Raw genomic sequence first — 19745 nt, 5'->3', positions numbered from 1 at the left:
TTTTGTTGGTTGCAATTTGCAATGGAAAGCCGTTGGAGCGCTGTGGACGGTTGGGAGAAAAAGTAATGTGGAAGTTTGGGGAGCTGTGTGTGCAGTGACAAAGTTAATTTAAGGTGGAAATGCATTTTTGAGTGGATTTCGTACTGTTTTGGTGGGTTTTAAAAAGAACAAATATAAATTACTACGTTTCCACCTACGCTAAATCCGAGATTTAGCTAAGTCAGCTATTACATAAAGCCTCAAGAGGCTTGCCTCTTTTTTCGAATTTTCTTTTGATAATCATTCTGTGAGGCGCGTACTATTACACGATGCCTCTTGAGTCAAAGACTCAAATTTGACATTTCTCTTCTTATTTAAGTATTGTTGTTGTTGTATTCCACCAAGAAGCAAAAAGAAATGAAAGGGAATGTTGAAAAAAGAAAGATTGGAAAAAGAAATGTCAAAAAAGAGTCTCAGAATTTTGGCCCACGACTCTCCGGTCGGATGATTTTTTGTTTTATCTTCTTTCTCTTTTGCACTCATTAGTTTTGAAAAGAGGCGCGCCTCTTACTATGTTTCCACCTACGCTAAATCCGAGATTTAGCTAAGTAGATTTAGTAAAAATCTCGAGATTTATTCTAAATCTCGGATTGAAAGTATGTGAAAATCTTGGATTTAGGGTAGGTGAACCTAAATCCAAGGTTTAGCGAAGTGGATTTAGAATAAATCTCGAGATTTATTCTAAATCTACTTAGCTAAATCTCGAATTTTTGGTAGGTGGAAACGTAGTATTAATACTACGTTTCCATCTAGCCTAAATCCAAGATTTAGCTAAGTAGATTTAGCACAAATCTCGAGTCTTATTCTAAATCTCGGATTGAAAGTAGGTGAAAATCTAAGATTTAGGGTAGCTGAACCCAAATCTGAGATTAAGCGAAGTAGATTAAAAATAAATCCCGAGATTTATTCTAAATCTACTTAACTAAATCTCGGATTTAGCGTAGGTGGAAACATAGTATTAGGCTTCATGTAATAGCTGACTAAGTAGATTTAGCATAAAGGCTTGGCCACACCGGAGGGTATGCGGTAGCGGTACGGGTAGAGGTAACGGTACTTGTATGAAAAAAATTCCAAACTAACATATCAACGTTCAGATGTGGAATTTTTTTCATACAAATATCGTTACCGCTACCCAACTAGCACAACAGCTTCTATAAATTGAAATTTCGCAGGTTCTACTTTGTATACAGCTTGTATTGAGCTTGCTTCAGAATTTAACTGCTTATAGAAGTTCGGACTTGTTTAACAACTTCTAATAAGTTGTTTTAATACTATTAAAGAAACTTAAACGAAGAAAGCTTGTTTTTCTTATTAGCCTGTTTAATGAATTTATAGAAGCTTTACAGAAATTACCAAATTTTGTATTTGATTTTTGGTTTTGATATTAAATAATCTAGCTCGGACACTTTTTGGGTTTGACATTGAATAATTTAGCTCGGACATCTTTTTGCTATTGGAACTGATTAAGTTTTTGATTTCATTAATGAATATACTAGGATGGCCGAGTGGGTAGAGTGGTGGACTACCACCAAGCAGATACGAAGTTCGATTCCTGGGTGTGGTTAAAAAAATTATATACTTTTAAAATTATTATTAATAGATATACTAAAAACTAATGGAATGTTATATATAAAATCAGATCAAAAGATAAAATTCATGATTTAAAACCTGTTAAAAAAGAATTCTTTTTTGTTTTTGTAGTTTTTTTTTATTTCGATAAGACATGTATTAAAGAGCTATACAAGCTCTTCCGAAGCTATCTGTCAAATCTCAAAGCTTCGGTAGAGCTTCGGTAAAGCTTCGTTTAAGATCCTTATAGAGGGTCAAATTTGTATAACGTTCTCCTTTTTCCATGCCCAACAACCTTACTAAAGTTTAAAAGAAGCTGAAATGTAGCTTTTGTAATACCTTAACCGAAGTTGAAATGCTAGTTGGGTACCCGTACCTCTACCGCAAAATTTTGTTTCGCTTCAGCTGCGTACTAGGCTTTATCCGGAAAAAAAATAAGGAAACACACTCATCTGTACACGGAGAAAAAATAAGGTATGAACCACCTTATTTCTGGTATATTTAACTTTAATGTAAAGTTTAAATAGGGATGACTCCCCAATAAAATGGAATTTACCTTACTTTTCTAGTAAATTTATAGCTTATGATTAACTTTACAGTAAAGCCTTTTTTTGTATGAATTTCTAATAGAAATTACTAGAAAGTTAGGTACATATTTAACCTTACTATAAGGCTGAAAATACTGATTTTTAAAGTAAATTGAACTTCTCTATCGAAGGTATATAATTTAGTTACAGATTGGATCAAGTAAAGTCAATTTCATTTTTATTGATGACATTTTCTAAATAAAATTGTATGCATTTATCTTACAAAAATTAAAATAAAAAATTTGATTTTTGTAATTATTGAAAAGCATAACTAGGTAACACGTACTTAATCCTCAAAGCTATTTAGAAGTAAGTAACGTATGACCCTGTTATGTTTTTCAATAATTACAAAAATCACCTTTTTTTATTTTAATTAATTTCTGTAAGATAAATGCATACAATTTTATTTAGGCAAATATAATCAATAAAAATTAAATTGACTTTATTTGATCTAATAGTTTGCGAATTCTTTATGAACTAATGTAATTATCCCGCACTCGTCACCTAAAAGTTTTGACAAAAAATAAAAATCAAACACAAATGGAGAAAAAATGGCGCACTTTTCAATAGGGGTATTCACGATCTGGTGCAACAGGTGTAGTAAAAGTGTAAAATTTTATTTTTTTACAATAGATCGTGAACGCACCTCTTCTTATCTATAGTAAATATTGAATGGAATCCATGATATGAATTATATCAGCTTCACTCATTTTTTTTACGGAGTTGTCTTTCCACCGATGCTTCTTCTTTTTTTTCAATTTTTTTATAATTTCATTCTTTGTTGTGTTCGGGTTAATTTATTTTCACAAATTGCATCGAAAGAAACAAAATAAAAAAGAATAAGAATAAAAAAGATAAACTGTTCATCATGGGCGACACGCGACGGCGAGCTGCCATCTGTCAAAAAAATTTTACACCATTGTATTTTTATTTTGCAATAGGGTTAGGGTATAGCAAAAGTGCAAGACCATTGTAAAATTTCAATCCATATATTTTGTTGTTGTAGTGTTGCAAGATTTTACACTTTTGCAATGATACAAGACCAGTTGCATCGGATCGTGAATACCCCTAATGACAGCTTTAAGAGTTTTTTCTATGTATCGAGGGTACTGATCTCTATTGGGGAAATTTCCTAGAATTCAGTATTATTATTACTTTAGTGTAAGGTAAAATTTATTCATAGAATAGTTAAATTTGTAAAATATGTTTTACTAGAATCTTAAAGTGAAAAGATTCATACACTTTTTTGGTTGAAGGTATATTTGACTCTACGTAAAGAAAATATTGCTACTCGTAAGGTATATACTACTATAATTTGTTCACCATAACTTTCTTGTAAAAATTACTTTACGGATCCAAGAAATGTTCAATACGTAAGGTAAATTTTACTTAAAATCTAGGGCTTTTTACTTTAATTACCTTACTAGTCATATGGAGTATAAAATACTAGATTCATTTTTCTCCGTGTAGTAATGGCTTTAATCTGTTTCCCGCCTAAGTCAGCTATTACATGAAGCCTCAAGAGGCTTGACTCTTTTTTCGAATTTTCTTTTGATAAGTCAGCTATTACATGAAGCCTCAAGAGGCTTGACTCTTTTTTCTAATTTTCTTTTGATAATCATTCTGTGAGGCGCGTACTATTACACGATGCCTCTTGAGTCCAGGACTCAAATTTGACATTTCTCTTTTGATTTAAAATGTGTTGTTGTTGTATTGCACTAAGAAGCAAACAGAAATGAAAGGGAATGTTGAAAAAAGAAAAAGTGGAAAAAGAAACGTCAAAAAAGAGTCTCAGAATTCCGACCCACGACTCTCTGGTCGGATAATTTTTTGTTTCATCTTTTTTCTCTTTTGCACTCATTACGTTTCAAAAGAGGCGCGCCTCTTGAGGCTTCATGTAATAGCTGACTAATCATTCTGTGAGGCGCGTCCTATTACACGATGCCTCTTGAGTCAAAGACTCAAATTTGACATTTCTCATTTGATCTAAGTATTGTTGTTGTTGTATTCCACCAAGAAGCAAAAAGAAATGAAAGGGAATGTTGAAAAAAGAAAGAGTGGAAAAAGAAACGTCAAAAAAGAGTCTCAGAATTTCGGCCCACGACTCTCCGGTCGGATAATTTTTTGTTTTATCTTCTTTCTCTTTTGCACTCATTAGTTTTGAAAAGAGGCGCGCCTCTTGAAGCTTCATGTAATAGCTGACTAACCATTTCATTTATTTTTTATGAATATACAGCTGAACGCTATCATTTTCCCCTCATTATATTCCCACCACACTGAACTCTTTCAAATTTCCCTCTATTTTTTTTTTTTTTTTGACAACTAAAAAAAAATTCCGCATCCCACATGTAAACAGAAAACAAATTTCATATTTTTCTTTTAAACATTTTTTTTAAATTAAAAAAAAGTGAATTATATTTATTTATCATGGAAAAATTAAACGAAAACTCCGAAAAACAATTAAAAGACTGGTGTCAACAATTAAAAACTGGTAACACTCAAAATTTAATCGACACGCTGCAGGTACACAAAAAAGTTTAATTCCAACAACAACAAAAAAATTAGTTACCTTTCTTTTTTCTCAGGACATATCCAATTCCTATCGACCTGGAAATGAAGATCAATTAAATCAAATTCAATGTCATCTACGTGATTTGATCACTCGCTCAATATCTGGACGCTGTGCCAGTCAAGTTATCCTCAATTCAAGCTTACGCACTTATTTTCACATTCTCCATCGATCTCACTCGGTTGACACTTATTTCCAAAATCTCGATGTCAATCATAAACAAGCTCCATTTATTCTTTATGCAATGTTAAGTACTGATTATCATAAATGTCTTAAACAAGATTATTTACAAGACAAATGTCTTGAAGCTCTTCAAAGAGCAATTGAGTCTAATTTCTCACATTTGGTCCCAGTTTTAAGGGCTTTAAATCTTCTCCATAAAAAATACACTGTCCCACAGTTGGACATTTCCTTGGAAAAGATTTACTCTTGCATGCAAAGCAATCGGCTTGGTGCTCGCGATGAAGCTTTGATTCTTTTTCGCTATTCCACTTTGGGTCTTCAAGAGTCTGTGGAACTCTTTAATTTGATTATAAACTATTGGCCTTGGACAAATAAAAATAAATACTATTTACTCTCTGTCATTTTGACTACCCACAATCTCAAGGTCATTTCGAAACAATGTAGTTTCAATGAAGAAGATTTCTTCAATGGTTTGCGATTGGGTCTAAGCTATAAAAGCACCTTTTCTGCAAGTCAAAGTCTTGTTAGAGCTCTCTCGAAACAACACAGTCATGAACTCTTGGAACTGTCCATTGAAATCCTTAAAAATGGTACAGAGAGGGAAATTGTAAATTTCCATACTCAATGGTTTACTCATATCATCCAAAAAGATGAACTCTATCGAATGCTCCAACTCGAGGATTCCAAGGAGATCTCATTTCGATATATATTCCTTGTTTGCATCTTTTCCAAACAGATTATACTTGCTTCCAAGGAACTAGATGAATTGGCAGTTTTCTTTCGAGAGAATTGCTTCATTCTAACAATGGACACTCAAATGTATGTGTTCAAATTCTTTGTTGACAATTTGGCTAGTTTGGAATTTCCAAGTTCGTTGGAGTTTCTAAGTGAATTTATTGAAATGCATCGATGTACTGAATGTCCTCAAGTGAGGCATACAATTTTGGGAAAGTTTCCTATAATATTTAATTTTATAGCAAAAATGTTTTGTACATCGAAGGGAGAGAATCGCCAACCAGTTAGAGATTTCTTTCGGAAGCTCTTTATACTGATTTCGAAAGATATGCAGAATGCTCTTTATCAGCCTTTGATATTCTCTCTTAAAGCAATGGATAGAATATTACAGATTCTCTTCTCGTCGAGTAGTAAAAATGTCTCGAAGGCTTGTAAACTAGAACAGAATAAGGAATTGGGAGAGTTTCTTGTGAGTGAGAAGATATTCGATGTTGGAATAATGAGTAGAACTGCATTTGAGGTTCTTAATTCACCGGAATGTTATGATGATGCTCGGGAATTGGTGGTTAATATAATCAAACAGTTGAAAGTGCAAAGTCTTCGAGATGCTTCTCGAAGATGTGCCGAATGCAGTGAGAGTATCGAGATCGACGAAGTAGCACAATGTTCCATCTTTGCTAGATTATGCATTCATTGTAGTCATTACGATGGACAGACAACAGAATACCCAAAAGAATTGCTCAACTATAGCTTTCGAAGAGTTCGTGAAATCCTTAAAGTACTGGAATTAGATCCACTTAATGTTTGTAAAAATGAAGGACATATCTTTGGACATATGAGTGTTATTAATGAAGTTCTACAAGAAGAGAATAGTTCACTTGGTGTGGATTATGAGGATTTGTTGAAAATTGTTGAAGATGTTATTTCATTGCATTTGAAATTGTTGAATGCTGCAGCTAAAGAAGGTAGTTCAGCGGCAAGTTTTCAAGTTATGGATGAGAGTTTGCAAATGCTTATTGACAAATCGATTTATGAACGGAAGAATGATGATGGGTGCAGGAAGTTTTTGATGTTGTCATTTTGGATGGCTTTGAAGGTAAGTTTTTTTTTTTGCATTTTGAAATTATTTAACAGATTTATTGTTTTGAGACTTACCAAGCAACTATAGATTCCGCGAAACAACAGGTGGTAATTTCTGACCATTTTTGGCTAATGTTTAGAAAATTAAGTACTTAGGGTATTGTTTAGCTTACCCGGCGTACTCCGCAAAGTAAGCCAAATAAACACCTTGTTGGTCCTGTTAAGAGCCTTCTCGAAGTCAAGGGAAATCAACGCACTACTAAACTATGATCGTCAAGGTGTTGATGTTAGGCATAAATGCGAATCCCTAGTAATTTTACACAATGTTTCGGTTTTTTTTTTTTTGAAAATTTGCGATCATTTCCCTTTTCCACTCTTCGGAAAAGCGTTCGACCGTTCGATATCTATATAATACTGAACAACTGGGGTCGAACAACGGCATAAGTACGTTAACGTATTGACGCTTTATGTCTCTATCATTTCCTTCTGATTAAATAGAGAATAGTCAAAACGTTAACGAACGTATACCGTAGTTCGACCCCTGGTTTCCATTGCAGTATGACAATCAATCAATCTAGGTCCAAAATACGATTCAATGGCCCGTTTTCAAAAAAAATAGTAAATACTAGAAATACTAGGTTTGATATGTACAAAATGTGGATTTAAAAGTTGATACTTTACAATTTTTTCAAGTAAAAGCATTTAATATTTTTTATGCACATCACCCAATATCTCAGTTCTTCAGTCCTAATTCACTTGATTTCACTTTTCCTACTACTAAATTGGCTTCTCAACTAAATTGATGAATTAATTGGATAATAACGTTTACTGTACATCAGACTTCAATTTAAACTCTTGCAAGATGAATTTACTTACTTTTAAAGCTTCCATTCTCTGTTTCAGACAAGCCGGCCATTCCATTTTTTACTTAAGTTCTAGACGCGGTCTGGCATTCGTTTGGTCTTGAAGCGGATTTCGGCTGTTCTTATTTTACAGTTTCGTTCTCTTCCAAATCAGTCGAAGTTCTTGTTGCCTTCTATCTACAAAGTTTTAGGGACATCTTCGTCTTCTGGAGCCACAATTTATACTCATATATGTACATATTTGTTGTAGTTTTGCATGTACATATACTTCATTGGGAGTACTATCTTTTTTTTTTTTAGACCAAGATGTAAATCTTCTCAATTGGAATTATCCGAGGATTACTTTCTATAGCCAGTGGCGGAATACTTTGTTTTTCCATCAGATCTTTCATATGACAAAATCCATAATTATAAAAGAAAAGCTCTTGTTATTCGTTGAATTACTTTTTTATTAAAATAAAATATGTAGTGTAATAAATCACATCTTTGCAAAATGTGCAATCTTTTCCTTGACTTCTTAAGCCCTATTCGTAGGCAAACTATGATGAATTTGATTGTGATAGTCAATAAGCCCTTAACTTGTGTTTTAAGAATAATTCTATAAACATTTATCCATTTTGAATGGTTGCGCTTTTGAAAAGTTTGAAATATTTTGAAACTTCTCCCTCACCTGATATTGTACGTTTGTTTGAACATTTAACTAACCCAACTGTTGTGAGATGTTCTCAATTGCAAAAAAAAAGTAAAATAATCTTTTCAACTTTTTTCATTTGTTTTTTTTTTTATTATTTCTAGACATCTTGTGAAGTTGCAACAACAATCGGTCGCATTCTTACAGACCAAGCTGAAGCAGATCCGAAAATTTTAAAAATGGTTGAAAAATGCTTAAATGTAAGTGTAACAGTTCTACTTCGCTGCAGACATAAGGGAGCCATCGAAGCAGCTGGCGTTACTTTAGGTATAAATTTGAAATTTTTCCTGAGAGCCATAACAGTGACAACTTGACTTAATTTGTTTCGATATTATTTCAGGTAAACTTGTTAAACTACTAACATCCCACTCAGATGATTCCAAATGCTATGGAATTGTATACAAATGCTTGGATTTGTTATTTGAAAAAGTAAATCAAATAAGCACAACCCGACGAGGAGCTGGACTTACAATAATGTTTCTACATCTCGTAAAGAATGAAGTGAGACGAGAACGCCCTCTAACCCATCGAGCAGTTAAAATGCTAATAAATCGAATTGAAAACGCAGATGAGCCTACATCATCTAACGAAGTTAAAAATACATATCAAGATGAATCTGAACAGAATTTCGACAGTGTTCATGCTCTGGTTCTACATTATCTTTGTGTGGTTGTGAAGGATACCGAACTACGTGACACAGTTTCCGAATACTATGATGAAATAATGATGGCTGCTGTGTTGAGAATTGATAATCCTGAATGGACTATATGCAATGCAGCATTGCAGTTATTTGGAGCACTTGTTCCGAAAATTGTTGGACAAAAACAGGCAACGGAGATGGTCATTCCAGTTTGTTGGGAACCAACCGAAGTTACATTCCTAGAAGTTAACTTAAAACTACCACGCACATGTGAACATATCTTAAGTACTTGCTGCAGTGTGGGCAAATCAAATGTATCAACAAGGAAGCTTATTCTATTCCTGGAATTCCTATCCAATGTTGAACATTTGAAGAAAGGTGAACAATCATTATCGCCAATGTTAGAACGGTTTAGAGAGCTATTTTGGTCTTTACTTTCTCATGAATGTGAAAAAGTTCGAAAATTGGGTGCCACATGCTTTGTCCGAGCGCACGAATTCCGTGAGGATCTTCCAGTTGTTCTTCTACAGTTGGCCGAAATTATCTTCAAGGTTCGCAACGAGAACTTTTTCCAGGGCCTCTTGTTCGCCATCAACGAAGGTATTCACAAAATCGACGTCGAATGGAAATACACAAGTGAACAGAGTGTTGATGAATTTTTGGAAATTTTACGAAACACATTCCGAGCATCTTACCAATATCGATCGCTTAGCTTCTATACACGGGCAATTCTAATGGATTTTTTCCTTCTCACTGGAATGGATTTCAAAGAGCATTTAGTTAAGGAAATTGTACAAAAAGAACAGACTGTAAAACCGAATGAAAAACAATCATTTGGTTTTGATTTGTGGCGTGAAAAAGTTTTGGAAATCAAAGCCTGAGCTTATAAAGTTTATCATTTGAATTGAAATTGTATTTTTTTTTCGTTTCAATTCTATTCTAGAAAAAGAGTTTAAGCTTAAAAAGTGTGAAGCTCTAGTCGTAGTATTTAAGGAATATAATAATATATTTACTTTTATTGTTGTAACATATACAGAGTTTTTCGTTTTACCTTATTCTATATTATATAACAAATAATGGAAGTTGTCTGGATCAACTGATGATGGTACCATCTTGATCCATATTGACTTCTTGATTTCGTGACATATTCTGTATAGTTTGACTGAGAATATTCCTTAGGATGTGCGGCTTGCAGTGTTCCTCCAACCAGGGGATAACTCCGGTCGTTAGTTGTTCAAAATTATCCATTGGGATGTTTTGGAATGTTTCAAACATTTCGTCCATTATCGATTGAAACTATTGGAAATACGAATAGAAATAGGGCCATACAATTTTTAATTTATTATTATTTTATATTTTTAATTTTTTAATTAATTTTAGTTGTAATTAGGCTAATTTGACAAAATGAAATACATCATAAATGAAATACATCTTAACTTTAGATTTTAGAGCGATTCGAGATCGAGTTTTGAGTTATTCCTTATAGAGAAAATTGGAATTTTTTAATATTTAAATACTCTACTATGAAAAAAGAAATTTCCAATCAGTGTGATTGGCGATTTGTGTAGGGTTTTGCATGAAAATCAATTCAATAGAAGGTTTTTTTGAATTTCTAATACTTTGAGAAAAAACTTTCATACTTATTTTTTCCTTGCTATGCGTTAAAGGAAAAGGGTAAGTTGGGAAAAATAACAAAATCTGGCATAAAAACACCCCATTTTATGGTATTGATTTTTTTAAGCAATTTTTTATGATTTTGAAGAGGATAAAAAAACTTCTTTTTTAAAACATTAAGAGGGCGTGTCACCATCACATAAAGGACTCAACGTTTATAAATGTTTATAAATTGGTAGATAACTTTCGCATTTGTTAAGATAATTGAATGAAATAAATTTTATAATTTAGTTGATAAAAAAGGCTTAAAATATTCGACCTTATAGTTTCTAATTTTGAGCAATTGTAATTTAGAGAGTATAAAAAGCGGTAATTTTGGTCGTTTTATTAGTACGACCAATTTGTTTTGTGTTTGTTTCTTAATCAGACTAAACATTTTATTTTTTTAAATTCTATTTTGGATTGAGATTCAATCAAACTACGGAGTAAAGCTACACTCCTGCTCAAATTTAACGCACATCCTATTTATTTTAAAGTAAAGTCCTGCTATTACTTTATGCCACAGCATCATGGTTATTTTCTCAAATGAGACAATAGTGATCTTAAATTAAAGGTATGGAATAATATGTTTGTCGGGAAGATTTGGGGAGAGATTTGCTGAAGTCTGTCTGTTAACCCGCGAGCCTTTTAAAGAAGAGTCATAAAATTTCATGGAGTTAAATCTGCTTTACAACACCTACGGAGTAAGCGAGCCTTTCTAGACCTAAGTTAAGTACCCAAAAATACTTGACTGATGCCCTCGAACAGCATCTGGTTCCAATCACCCCTAGATTTGGTCCACAGTTTAGTCTGATGCACGATAATGCATGCTAGAGTAGTTTGAGAATATCTTCAAGATTTTAATATTCCAGCTTCGGATTAACCACACAGAAATCTGGATTTGAATTCAATAGAACATGTGTAGTAAATATTGAAAAGATGCATTCGCGACCGAAATCCACCTCCAAGCAGTCTTGATCAACTGAAAACTTCAGTGAAAGAAGTGTTAAAACAAAACCTTCAAAAGTTAATTAGTGGAATGGACAAACGACTCCAGGTTGTCATATGCGCTAGAGGAGACTATACCAAGTATTGCATACAATTATGGGAAAGAACCGTCACCCGCTTCCATTTTTTTAAAATGTTTCTTCTAAAAATAAAAATTATTTTATAATCAGTTTTCAGACCTAGAATTGTTAAATTTGGTTTATCTTTTTTTTGGTTGATAATACTGTTGCAGTTTAGCATTTTTTCGACTTGCTAAACAATAACAAAACACAAAAAAATGCACCAAAGAATTTTAAAGCCTTTTAAAATAAGATGGAGGGGTATAACTTCAGACGAAAAATGTGTGCGTTAATTTTGAGCAGGAGTTTATTTTGAAAAACTAAAAAATTGTTTTCTATAGAAAAAAATCGGAACTGATGCCATTTTTCTTGACATTGCTATGTTTGAACACCTGTAACTTCTGCATTTATCAAAATAATTCATCAAAATAAAAATTAAAAAGCTCAACTCAGATATTACCACCTTGATTTTCAAGAAAAAATATTAAGTTTTAAGGTATCAAACAAAGCAAAGTGTTTTTTATTTTTACTTTTTCAGAAATAATTTTATTATTTTTTTTTTCCAAAGTAAAATTTTGTGCTTCATTTTACATTTTTTTTCCTAAAATTCTCAAAAACTAAGATTTTTTTTTTGAAAAAACAAGTTTCACGTGAACAAGATTCCACCCGGAAAAATTTAATTTCACTTTTCCCCTATTGTGAGCTTAGGGCGAAAAGTTGTTCACGTTCGGACATCTCCCTGTATTTTCAACTTTTTTTTTTGTAAGGTATTCGAACGCTCTTCTCTCACTTAAATTTTGGTGCCGAAAAAGAAAGAAGTTTAGAGGCAAATGTAAATTCCCTTCGGGCGTAACCCTTGATAGCATTCCGGGCGAGCAAAAATATTCCGGACGAAAAACATTCCACGTGAAACTCACAATAGAGCTGAATATTGTTTCATAAACATGAAATGCCAAAAATCTACTTTATTTAGCCAATTCGAAAACATAATTTTTATCGACAGATTTTTTTTTTTAAATTTTATGACTGTTTCGAAAAAAATTTAGGTTTTCACTTTATTAGGACATATCCACAGTTTTTGCTAAACATAATTTGGTGATATTTAATGCACACATTTTGCATGCAGATAATTTTTTATTTGCAGTAACAAATTTTTTTTAATTCAAAATATTTTTATTTGCAGTAAAAATTTAATTTACAATGCAAATATTTTTCAGTTGCAATTAAAAAAAATTTTAAGTTGCAATAAATATTTTTTACTTGCGATATAGGTACTATATATCAAGTTATGCATTCGTAAAAAAAAAAAAAGTTGAGATAACACTATTCCATGACATTACGATGGTAGACAATGCCAAAAAAGTGGGTCCCGGAAGTCCGTCTGTCTGTCTGTATAAGGAGCTACAGCCTAAACGGATGGACCGATTAATGTCAAATTTGGTATTAAGCGTTATTTGTCGACTCTCCAGAGGGGTTTTTGGAATTAATTTTTTTGGACCAAAATTAACGGTACTTGTCATATACCGATTTTAGTAAAATTGAAAAATATCGAAAACGGCTAGTTTTAAGCTAAAGTCTATCTTCTAATGAAAAAATTTTTGTTTGAAAATCATTATTAACGGTACCTGCCATAGAACCGTTTTTTTAAAATCCGATTATCTCCAAAACTGCTTATTCGATTTCAACGAAACTTTTTGTGAAGAAGCATTTATATAATTTAAATATAAACCAAAAATAAAATTTCCACAAAATTAATTTTTGGATTTTTAAAAAAATTTTGAAAATTTGTTTTCGAAATTTCGAAAACGGGACATTGAATTTTTTTGAAATTTTGTTTTTAGATGTTGATTAGTGATTTCTACAAAATGGCATACCAATTTTATTTTAAAACTTTTTTTCCAAAAAATTATTTATAAAAAATTAGTTTTTTAAAAAACGGCTCTAACGATTTTGAAAATTTTTTTTCTAAAAATGCATGTTAATATATCAATCAAAACTGCATATTTGCAATTTGATTTCAGATTTTATTTTTTTAAAGAAGGAATTTTATTTTATTTTTTCCAAATTTCTATATAAAAAGTCTTAAAAATTTAAGCAACTTTAACTCTAAGAGCAAGTTCGTGCGACCCAGTCGTGCATTTTATTTTTCAATGCAAATATTTTTCAGTTGCAACAAATTTTTGTTTTTAATTCAATTTTTTTTTAAATTTTTAATTCAATAAAAATAAATTGCGGATGCTTAAAAACATTGCGTTCCATCTTCGTGAAGCCAGAACTGCGACCTCAAATTTTTTGAACCAAACTTGTCTTATTCGTTTGTCCACCCAAAATTTTCGTTTGTCCACCCTTCAAATAAATTTTAGAGCAAATTCTTTATTTTTTATAGGAAGTCTGAAAAATGAAAAATCGCCTAAAACGCTCAAATTTTGAGATAGACGCATAAAACCAACTGCAACAGTTTCACCCCCCCCCTCCCCCGTTTAGGAGCAATTTAAAAAACAATTATTGCACTGAAAGATTGAAATTCTCCTTGAATCCCCAAAAATAATTTTTTTTAAATTCAAACTGCTGTCGTTTGTCCACCTCGAGTTCTTTACGTGTATCAAAAATTGAAAATTGTTTTGAATTGTTGAATTGTTTGTCCACCCTGCGTTTAGGAGACATTCCAAAAAGAATTTTTTTTTATAGCACCTCTCATACAAAATTATCGTTATTTTTTAAATCCCCCCTCGAGAAATGGAAACAAACAAAAAAAAAATTTCTACATTTAGGAGATATTCAAAAAACAAATTTACAAAATTCCCATAAAAAAGTACAAAACGGGGTCCCTGAAAAAATAGGTTAGATGCTATAGCCTAAATTTAAATCTTTAACCTGTGAACTGGCAGTCCATAGTAACCATAACTACTAACCATAACTACTAAAAAAAATTTAAATAAAAAGTTGACTGCATGAATTTTAATCCCGAATTTATCGTTGATATTGATATGGAAAGAACAACTTTATCTTATTTTGTTCTTTTTCGTCGGCTACAGGTCTGATTTGAATATATATTTTTTACCTAGTTCTCAATCGACGTTTCGATTGTGGTTACAATCTTCTTCAGGATCTAAGAAAAATATTTCTAAAAATTGCTATTATAAATAAAATTTATACTTATCTTAAAGTTTTTATATTAATGGATTTCTTTTTATTCTTGTTTGATTTCTTGGTTATGTTCAAATATTTCAAAACTCAAAAAAGGAAAATGTCTTAAAAAAGATGTTTTCAATCATCGAAATTTCAAAATATAAAAACTTTTTTTATCATTTGATAAGAAATTCAAAAAATTTCTTATTAAATTTAACTTTAAGAAATTGAGTTGATTATAAAGTTCAAGTTAGAAATTCCTTTTAACAAACTGACTATAAATACTGCTGATCTCTTGTTAACAGTATTCTCTGTGTCTAAAATAAAAAAAAAATACATTGTTATAATCTGGTCTATGTCCCTCGTCTATACAATGTAAAGCTAGGGCAGTTTTTTGTGAATGTCCGTTATTAATATCCGATCTATGACCGGCTATACGGTTTTTAGCTTCTGCATGGAAGTACCTACATAAACTGATGGACAATAGTTTGCTCCATCACCTAAATATTTGATTTTATATACTATATCTGATTTATCGTTTTTAGAAAATTCACCTTTTAAATTCGAAAAAAGTGAACTTCTCAAAACATTTACTGATTTAAAAGCTAAACGAACACTATCTTTGTTTCTAATAGGAGCAGCTTGATTTCGATTCGAAAGATGAGGAATATACAAACAACTTCTGTAGGAAAACTGTGTTGTATTTGTTACTAAATTTGGTCGAACCAACGCCAACGGGTTGAAATATTGATTGAACAAAGTTTTTTTTTATATGGAAAAGAATTTGATATCAAAACATCCATGATTTTTTAAATGTTATTCTGACGAAAGGCAATATCACTGATATCCAATACTCTAGTTATAAAATTTTTTGCTGTATTAATAATGATCTGTTTTGGTTGTTGGGAATTATAATTAATAAGGCGACCTGATGATGTTGGTTTTTTTATACCAATCAAATATTATATGTTTATTTTTTCTAATTACAAGCACGTCATGGTATGGAAGTTGTCCATTATTTTCATTAGCCGACGAAAAAGAACAAAATATTTTAATAAAGAAAGGTCACGAAATAAGGAAGAATTTATCAACTTTATCTTATTAATATTTAAATTAAATAATACAAAAATACGATTAAAATAATTTAATTTACATACCACTTGAAATTTAGCTTCATCGGTCAACCGAGCCTCCGCTGGGCCAGGATTCGATTGCTGATGTTGCAGCATATGTTCGTAGCTATTTTGAATAATACGCAATGCCATGACTTCTTTGTGCAACGCTGCACTCTCGTCTTCTTGTTTTTTCTTTTGTTGATTCAAATAGCCGATGTAGTCGATGGACTTTTGCAAAATCAGCGCTTTGCTCAGTTTGTAACCCGATGAATCATTTGGTTGGCAAGTGGGTACGAGTTCTTGCAAACTATCGTAGCCTTTTTTAATGGCATCACGTCGCTTCTGTTCGGCCTGAGTGTGTGCCTCGCGACGACGTTCTTTGTAACTCAGAGTGGCACTACGATTTGTATCACTGTCATCTTCATCATCTGCGCGAGTAATAATCCTCTATTTTATTATTTTTGTTTTTTAAATGCAAATTAATATAATACCTGTGTTATTTGCTGAGGAATTTGGTGTATGTGTACTTCCAGCACTGCTGCAACGAGAATATTGCAAACTGTTGTCTTGTTCTTGATTTCGCTCCGGTTCCAATTTAATTTCATCGTGACGAGGGCTATTGTAGTCGGTGGACATACTTTCTGCCATTTTTATTTTTTTTAATTGATGAGAATTATAATGAATTAATTAGCTGAGGATTTTAAATGGAAAAAAATATAGCAGCAAATATGAGATAAGTGGACTACAAAAAAAAAAACCTAGGCTAGATTATTTTTTGTGCGATGTTGTGTTGAATGACAAATGTCAAAATCAGATGATAAGAAATTGGGTGAGTTCGGAAATGTAACACTGAGGTTGTGTTCAAAAAGAATGCGACACCAAACCGAGTGCGTTCATTTTTATAACATCTGAGCCTATTCTGCCGTTTCTGTTATGCCGACTTTTCACGAGTCGATTTTAGCCGCACGATATGTCGGTCGACTAGGAGTTTTCTATAAGGAATGTCACTTTAATCGCCTGCGACTTACGTTCACACGAGTCGAAAAGCTTCGCCACACGGCAAAAATCGACTCGTGAAAAGTCCCCATTATTCTGTTATAAGTTTTCTGTTATGAATCATAAAGGCTTGGCCACACCGGAGGGTATGCGGTATAGCGGTAACGATATTTGTACTAAAAAAATTCCACACCTGAACGTTGATGTGTCAGTTTGGAATTTTTTTCATACAAGTACCCTCACCGCTACCCGTACCGCTATACCGCATACCCTCCAGTGTGGCCAAGCCTTAAAAGATATAAAAATAAAAGATCTTTTATAATTGGTATGTCAGCTATTACATGAAGCCTCAAGAGGCTTGACTCTTTTTTCGAATTTTCTTTTGATAATCATTCTGTGAGGCGCGTACTATTACACGATGCCTCTTGAGTCAAAGACTCAAATTTGACATTTCTTTTTTGATTTCAGTATTGTTGTTGTTGTATTCCACCAAAAAGCAAAAAGAAATAAGAGGGAATGTTGAAAAAAGAAAGAGTGGAAAAAGAAACGTCAAAAAAGAGTCTCGGAATTTTGGCCCACGACTCTCCGGTCGGATAATTTTTTGTTTTATCTTCTTTCTCTTTTGCACTCATTGGTTTTGAAAAGAGGCGCGCCTCTTGAGGCTTCATGTAATAGCTGACTATTCAGGAGTTCGATCTTTTATAAAAGTCTGTTATGAAACTTCGAAAAAGAAAATCTGCTATAAACAAATCAAACAGAACTTAAATCTTTTATCATCTGTCATTCCCAAAGACAAAAAAAAAAACAAATCAAAATTTGGAAAGAAAAGTGAATTACATTTTCTCGTAGTTTACCCTACTAACAATTTTGCTTCTATAATGCTTTAAAGAAGCAACAATTGCATCTGTAAAGCTTTATAGAACCAACATTATTGTTTGTCGGGTACCCAGTAAAATTGTGTCTCTTCTTATAAAATTAAAGTAAATAAATAGATTCGCGTGCATCTTGCCCTATCGCAAAATATTTACAATCTGGAGTACATACCTCACTGCTACAAAACCAACCCTATTACATGGACATTAGACAAAGTTCTCAGAGAAGATTGCAACATTTTAAATACAATTGTTAACTTCCCTATTTTTTGTAAAATATTTGTTCTCTTTTTATTTTTGAAATAAATTAGGTATAATTTAACTTGAAACATGGTGTTTTTTTAATTTCATTTATATCAAGTCAAAAAGTTGTTCAAAGGAGGTGGTAGTTCTTGCAGATGAAATAGAATTGCAACGTCATCGAGACGAGGACGACCGTTCCTTGTGGCAGTTGCTTGATTGAAGATCGGAATAGTGGGTGAAGTGATAGTGGTGTTTTGTTGATGCTTTTTGTTTTGCATTATATTTGTCCAGTCACTCAACGTATCTGAAGTAACTTTATTTTTTCAATTGCTTGATGGTATTTTATGAACAAAAAAAACTTGCCTCCGTCTCAATTATTTAAAAATAAAGCTAAAAAAGCACCTACTTTCATTGAAATTTGCTACTTTCATGAAATCTTTTATGATAAAAGCAACAAAAATCATTCTTTTATTCTTTTATAATTAATAAAAGATTTGATAACAGATTAAGGTTTGCTGAATACCAAAAATGAGATTCGTAAAAGAAATTTTGACAGTTCGAACTTTGTAAAAGATTTTATAAAAGATTAAATAGCAGATTGGGTATGCCGAATACCAAATATGAAAATCATAAAAAAATTATTGACAGATTAGATTTTTGTATGGAAATTCATAACATTATTTGTAGCTTGGAAACCATAATTCAATAGTGTGCTTGATAACAAACACAACGACAAGCAAAGAGTTTGGTGAAAATGTATGTGTCTTTTGAATGCCTTCTCTTTTTGTATATTTCAGAACATCATCGGCACAGTTTTTAGGTACATTTTAATTTTGGTTGAATGTGAGTGCCAAATCATTCAAAATATACAGCCCTATCGAGGTATCTGTTCGGAGAAATGTTTTTTCCGATTTGTTCGAAATCGGAGAATTTTCTATCGAGGTATGTTCCGATTGACATATTGGAGAATCTTCCGATGAAACATGGCGCCCATCAACGCATTGCGATGAAGTGTGTTCAGCAAAGACTTTTTGACAGTTGTGCTTTGAATTTCACCGAAAATTCTCCGACACAAAATAGTTGCGGAATATTTTCAGAAAAGTTGAATGAATGCGATTGTATATTTTATTTTTTTTGTTCGGAAGTGGATACCTTGAAAGAATTTTAAGTTCCGATCGGAACGGGCAATCGTTTCGGAACTTTCTCCGAACGGATACCTCTATAGGGCTGATAATTTATTGTGATTTCGCAAATCAGCCCAAATACTCCAGTCAAAGCGTCATTTGACCTTGCGCAGAGAGGCACTGTCAGTTTTTATTTCATGGATCGATAGGGGTATATTTAAAAGGCTTAAACCCAATTTCTCACCACCTGATCATTCTTAATAGCGGATTTATTCGCAAAAATGCATTTTTTGGGATATTTTACTTCTAAGCTAATATCTTTGCTGCAGATTGTCGTAGGGTAGATGTACCAATACCCGAACAGTTAACGGAAATTCAAAAGTAAAAAAGCTGCAAAAAATTATTTATTGAAGAAAAAAAGTTAAAATATTTTTTTTACGAAAGGTGTAAGAATACTTTATTATAAAAAAATAAAATTTTGTCAATGAGTACAAAAGTTTTCTTATAAAAAAATAAAAACCGAAGGTATGTCGTTTTCACCAGAAGCCGAACACAAGGTGCCTGATTCCGAACACTAATGTGCCTAATTC

At 32.3% G+C, this 19745-nt stretch overlaps 2 protein-coding genes across 2 annotated transcripts; one reads left to right on the top strand and one right to left on the bottom strand.

Moving 5' to 3' along the window:
* The first annotated feature begins 4522 nt into the window (after positions 1 to 4522).
* Positions 4523 to 9866, top strand: LOC129914223 (uncharacterized). The gene is made up of 4 exons (XM_055993365.1): positions 4523 to 4718; positions 4781 to 6778; positions 8421 to 8583; positions 8657 to 9866. The coding sequence occupies exons 1-4, from the start codon at positions 4623 to 4625 to the stop codon at positions 9835 to 9837; spliced, it is 3438 nt and encodes a 1145-aa protein (XP_055849340.1). The 5' UTR covers positions 4523 to 4622; the 3' UTR covers positions 9838 to 9866.
* A 72-nt stretch (positions 9867 to 9938) lies between these two features.
* LOC129914224 (max-like protein X) lies at positions 9939 to 16705 on the bottom strand. The gene is made up of 3 exons (XM_055993366.1): positions 16412 to 16705; positions 15963 to 16348; positions 9939 to 10252 (listed from the first exon to the last, which is right to left on the bottom strand). Exons 1-3 carry the CDS (start codon positions 16566 to 16568, stop codon positions 10049 to 10051), a joined length of 747 nt encoding a protein of 248 aa, XP_055849341.1. The 5' UTR covers positions 16569 to 16705; the 3' UTR covers positions 9939 to 10048.
* Between the last annotated feature and the right edge of the window lie 3040 nt (positions 16706 to 19745).

The sequence above is a fragment of the Episyrphus balteatus genome, chromosome 3, assembly GCF_945859705.1.
Source record: "Episyrphus balteatus chromosome 3, idEpiBalt1.1, whole genome shotgun sequence".
In the NCBI taxonomy this organism is placed as follows: Eukaryota; Metazoa; Arthropoda; class Insecta; order Diptera; family Syrphidae; genus Episyrphus; species Episyrphus balteatus.
This window is presented reverse-complemented; position numbering and strand designations above follow the sequence as displayed.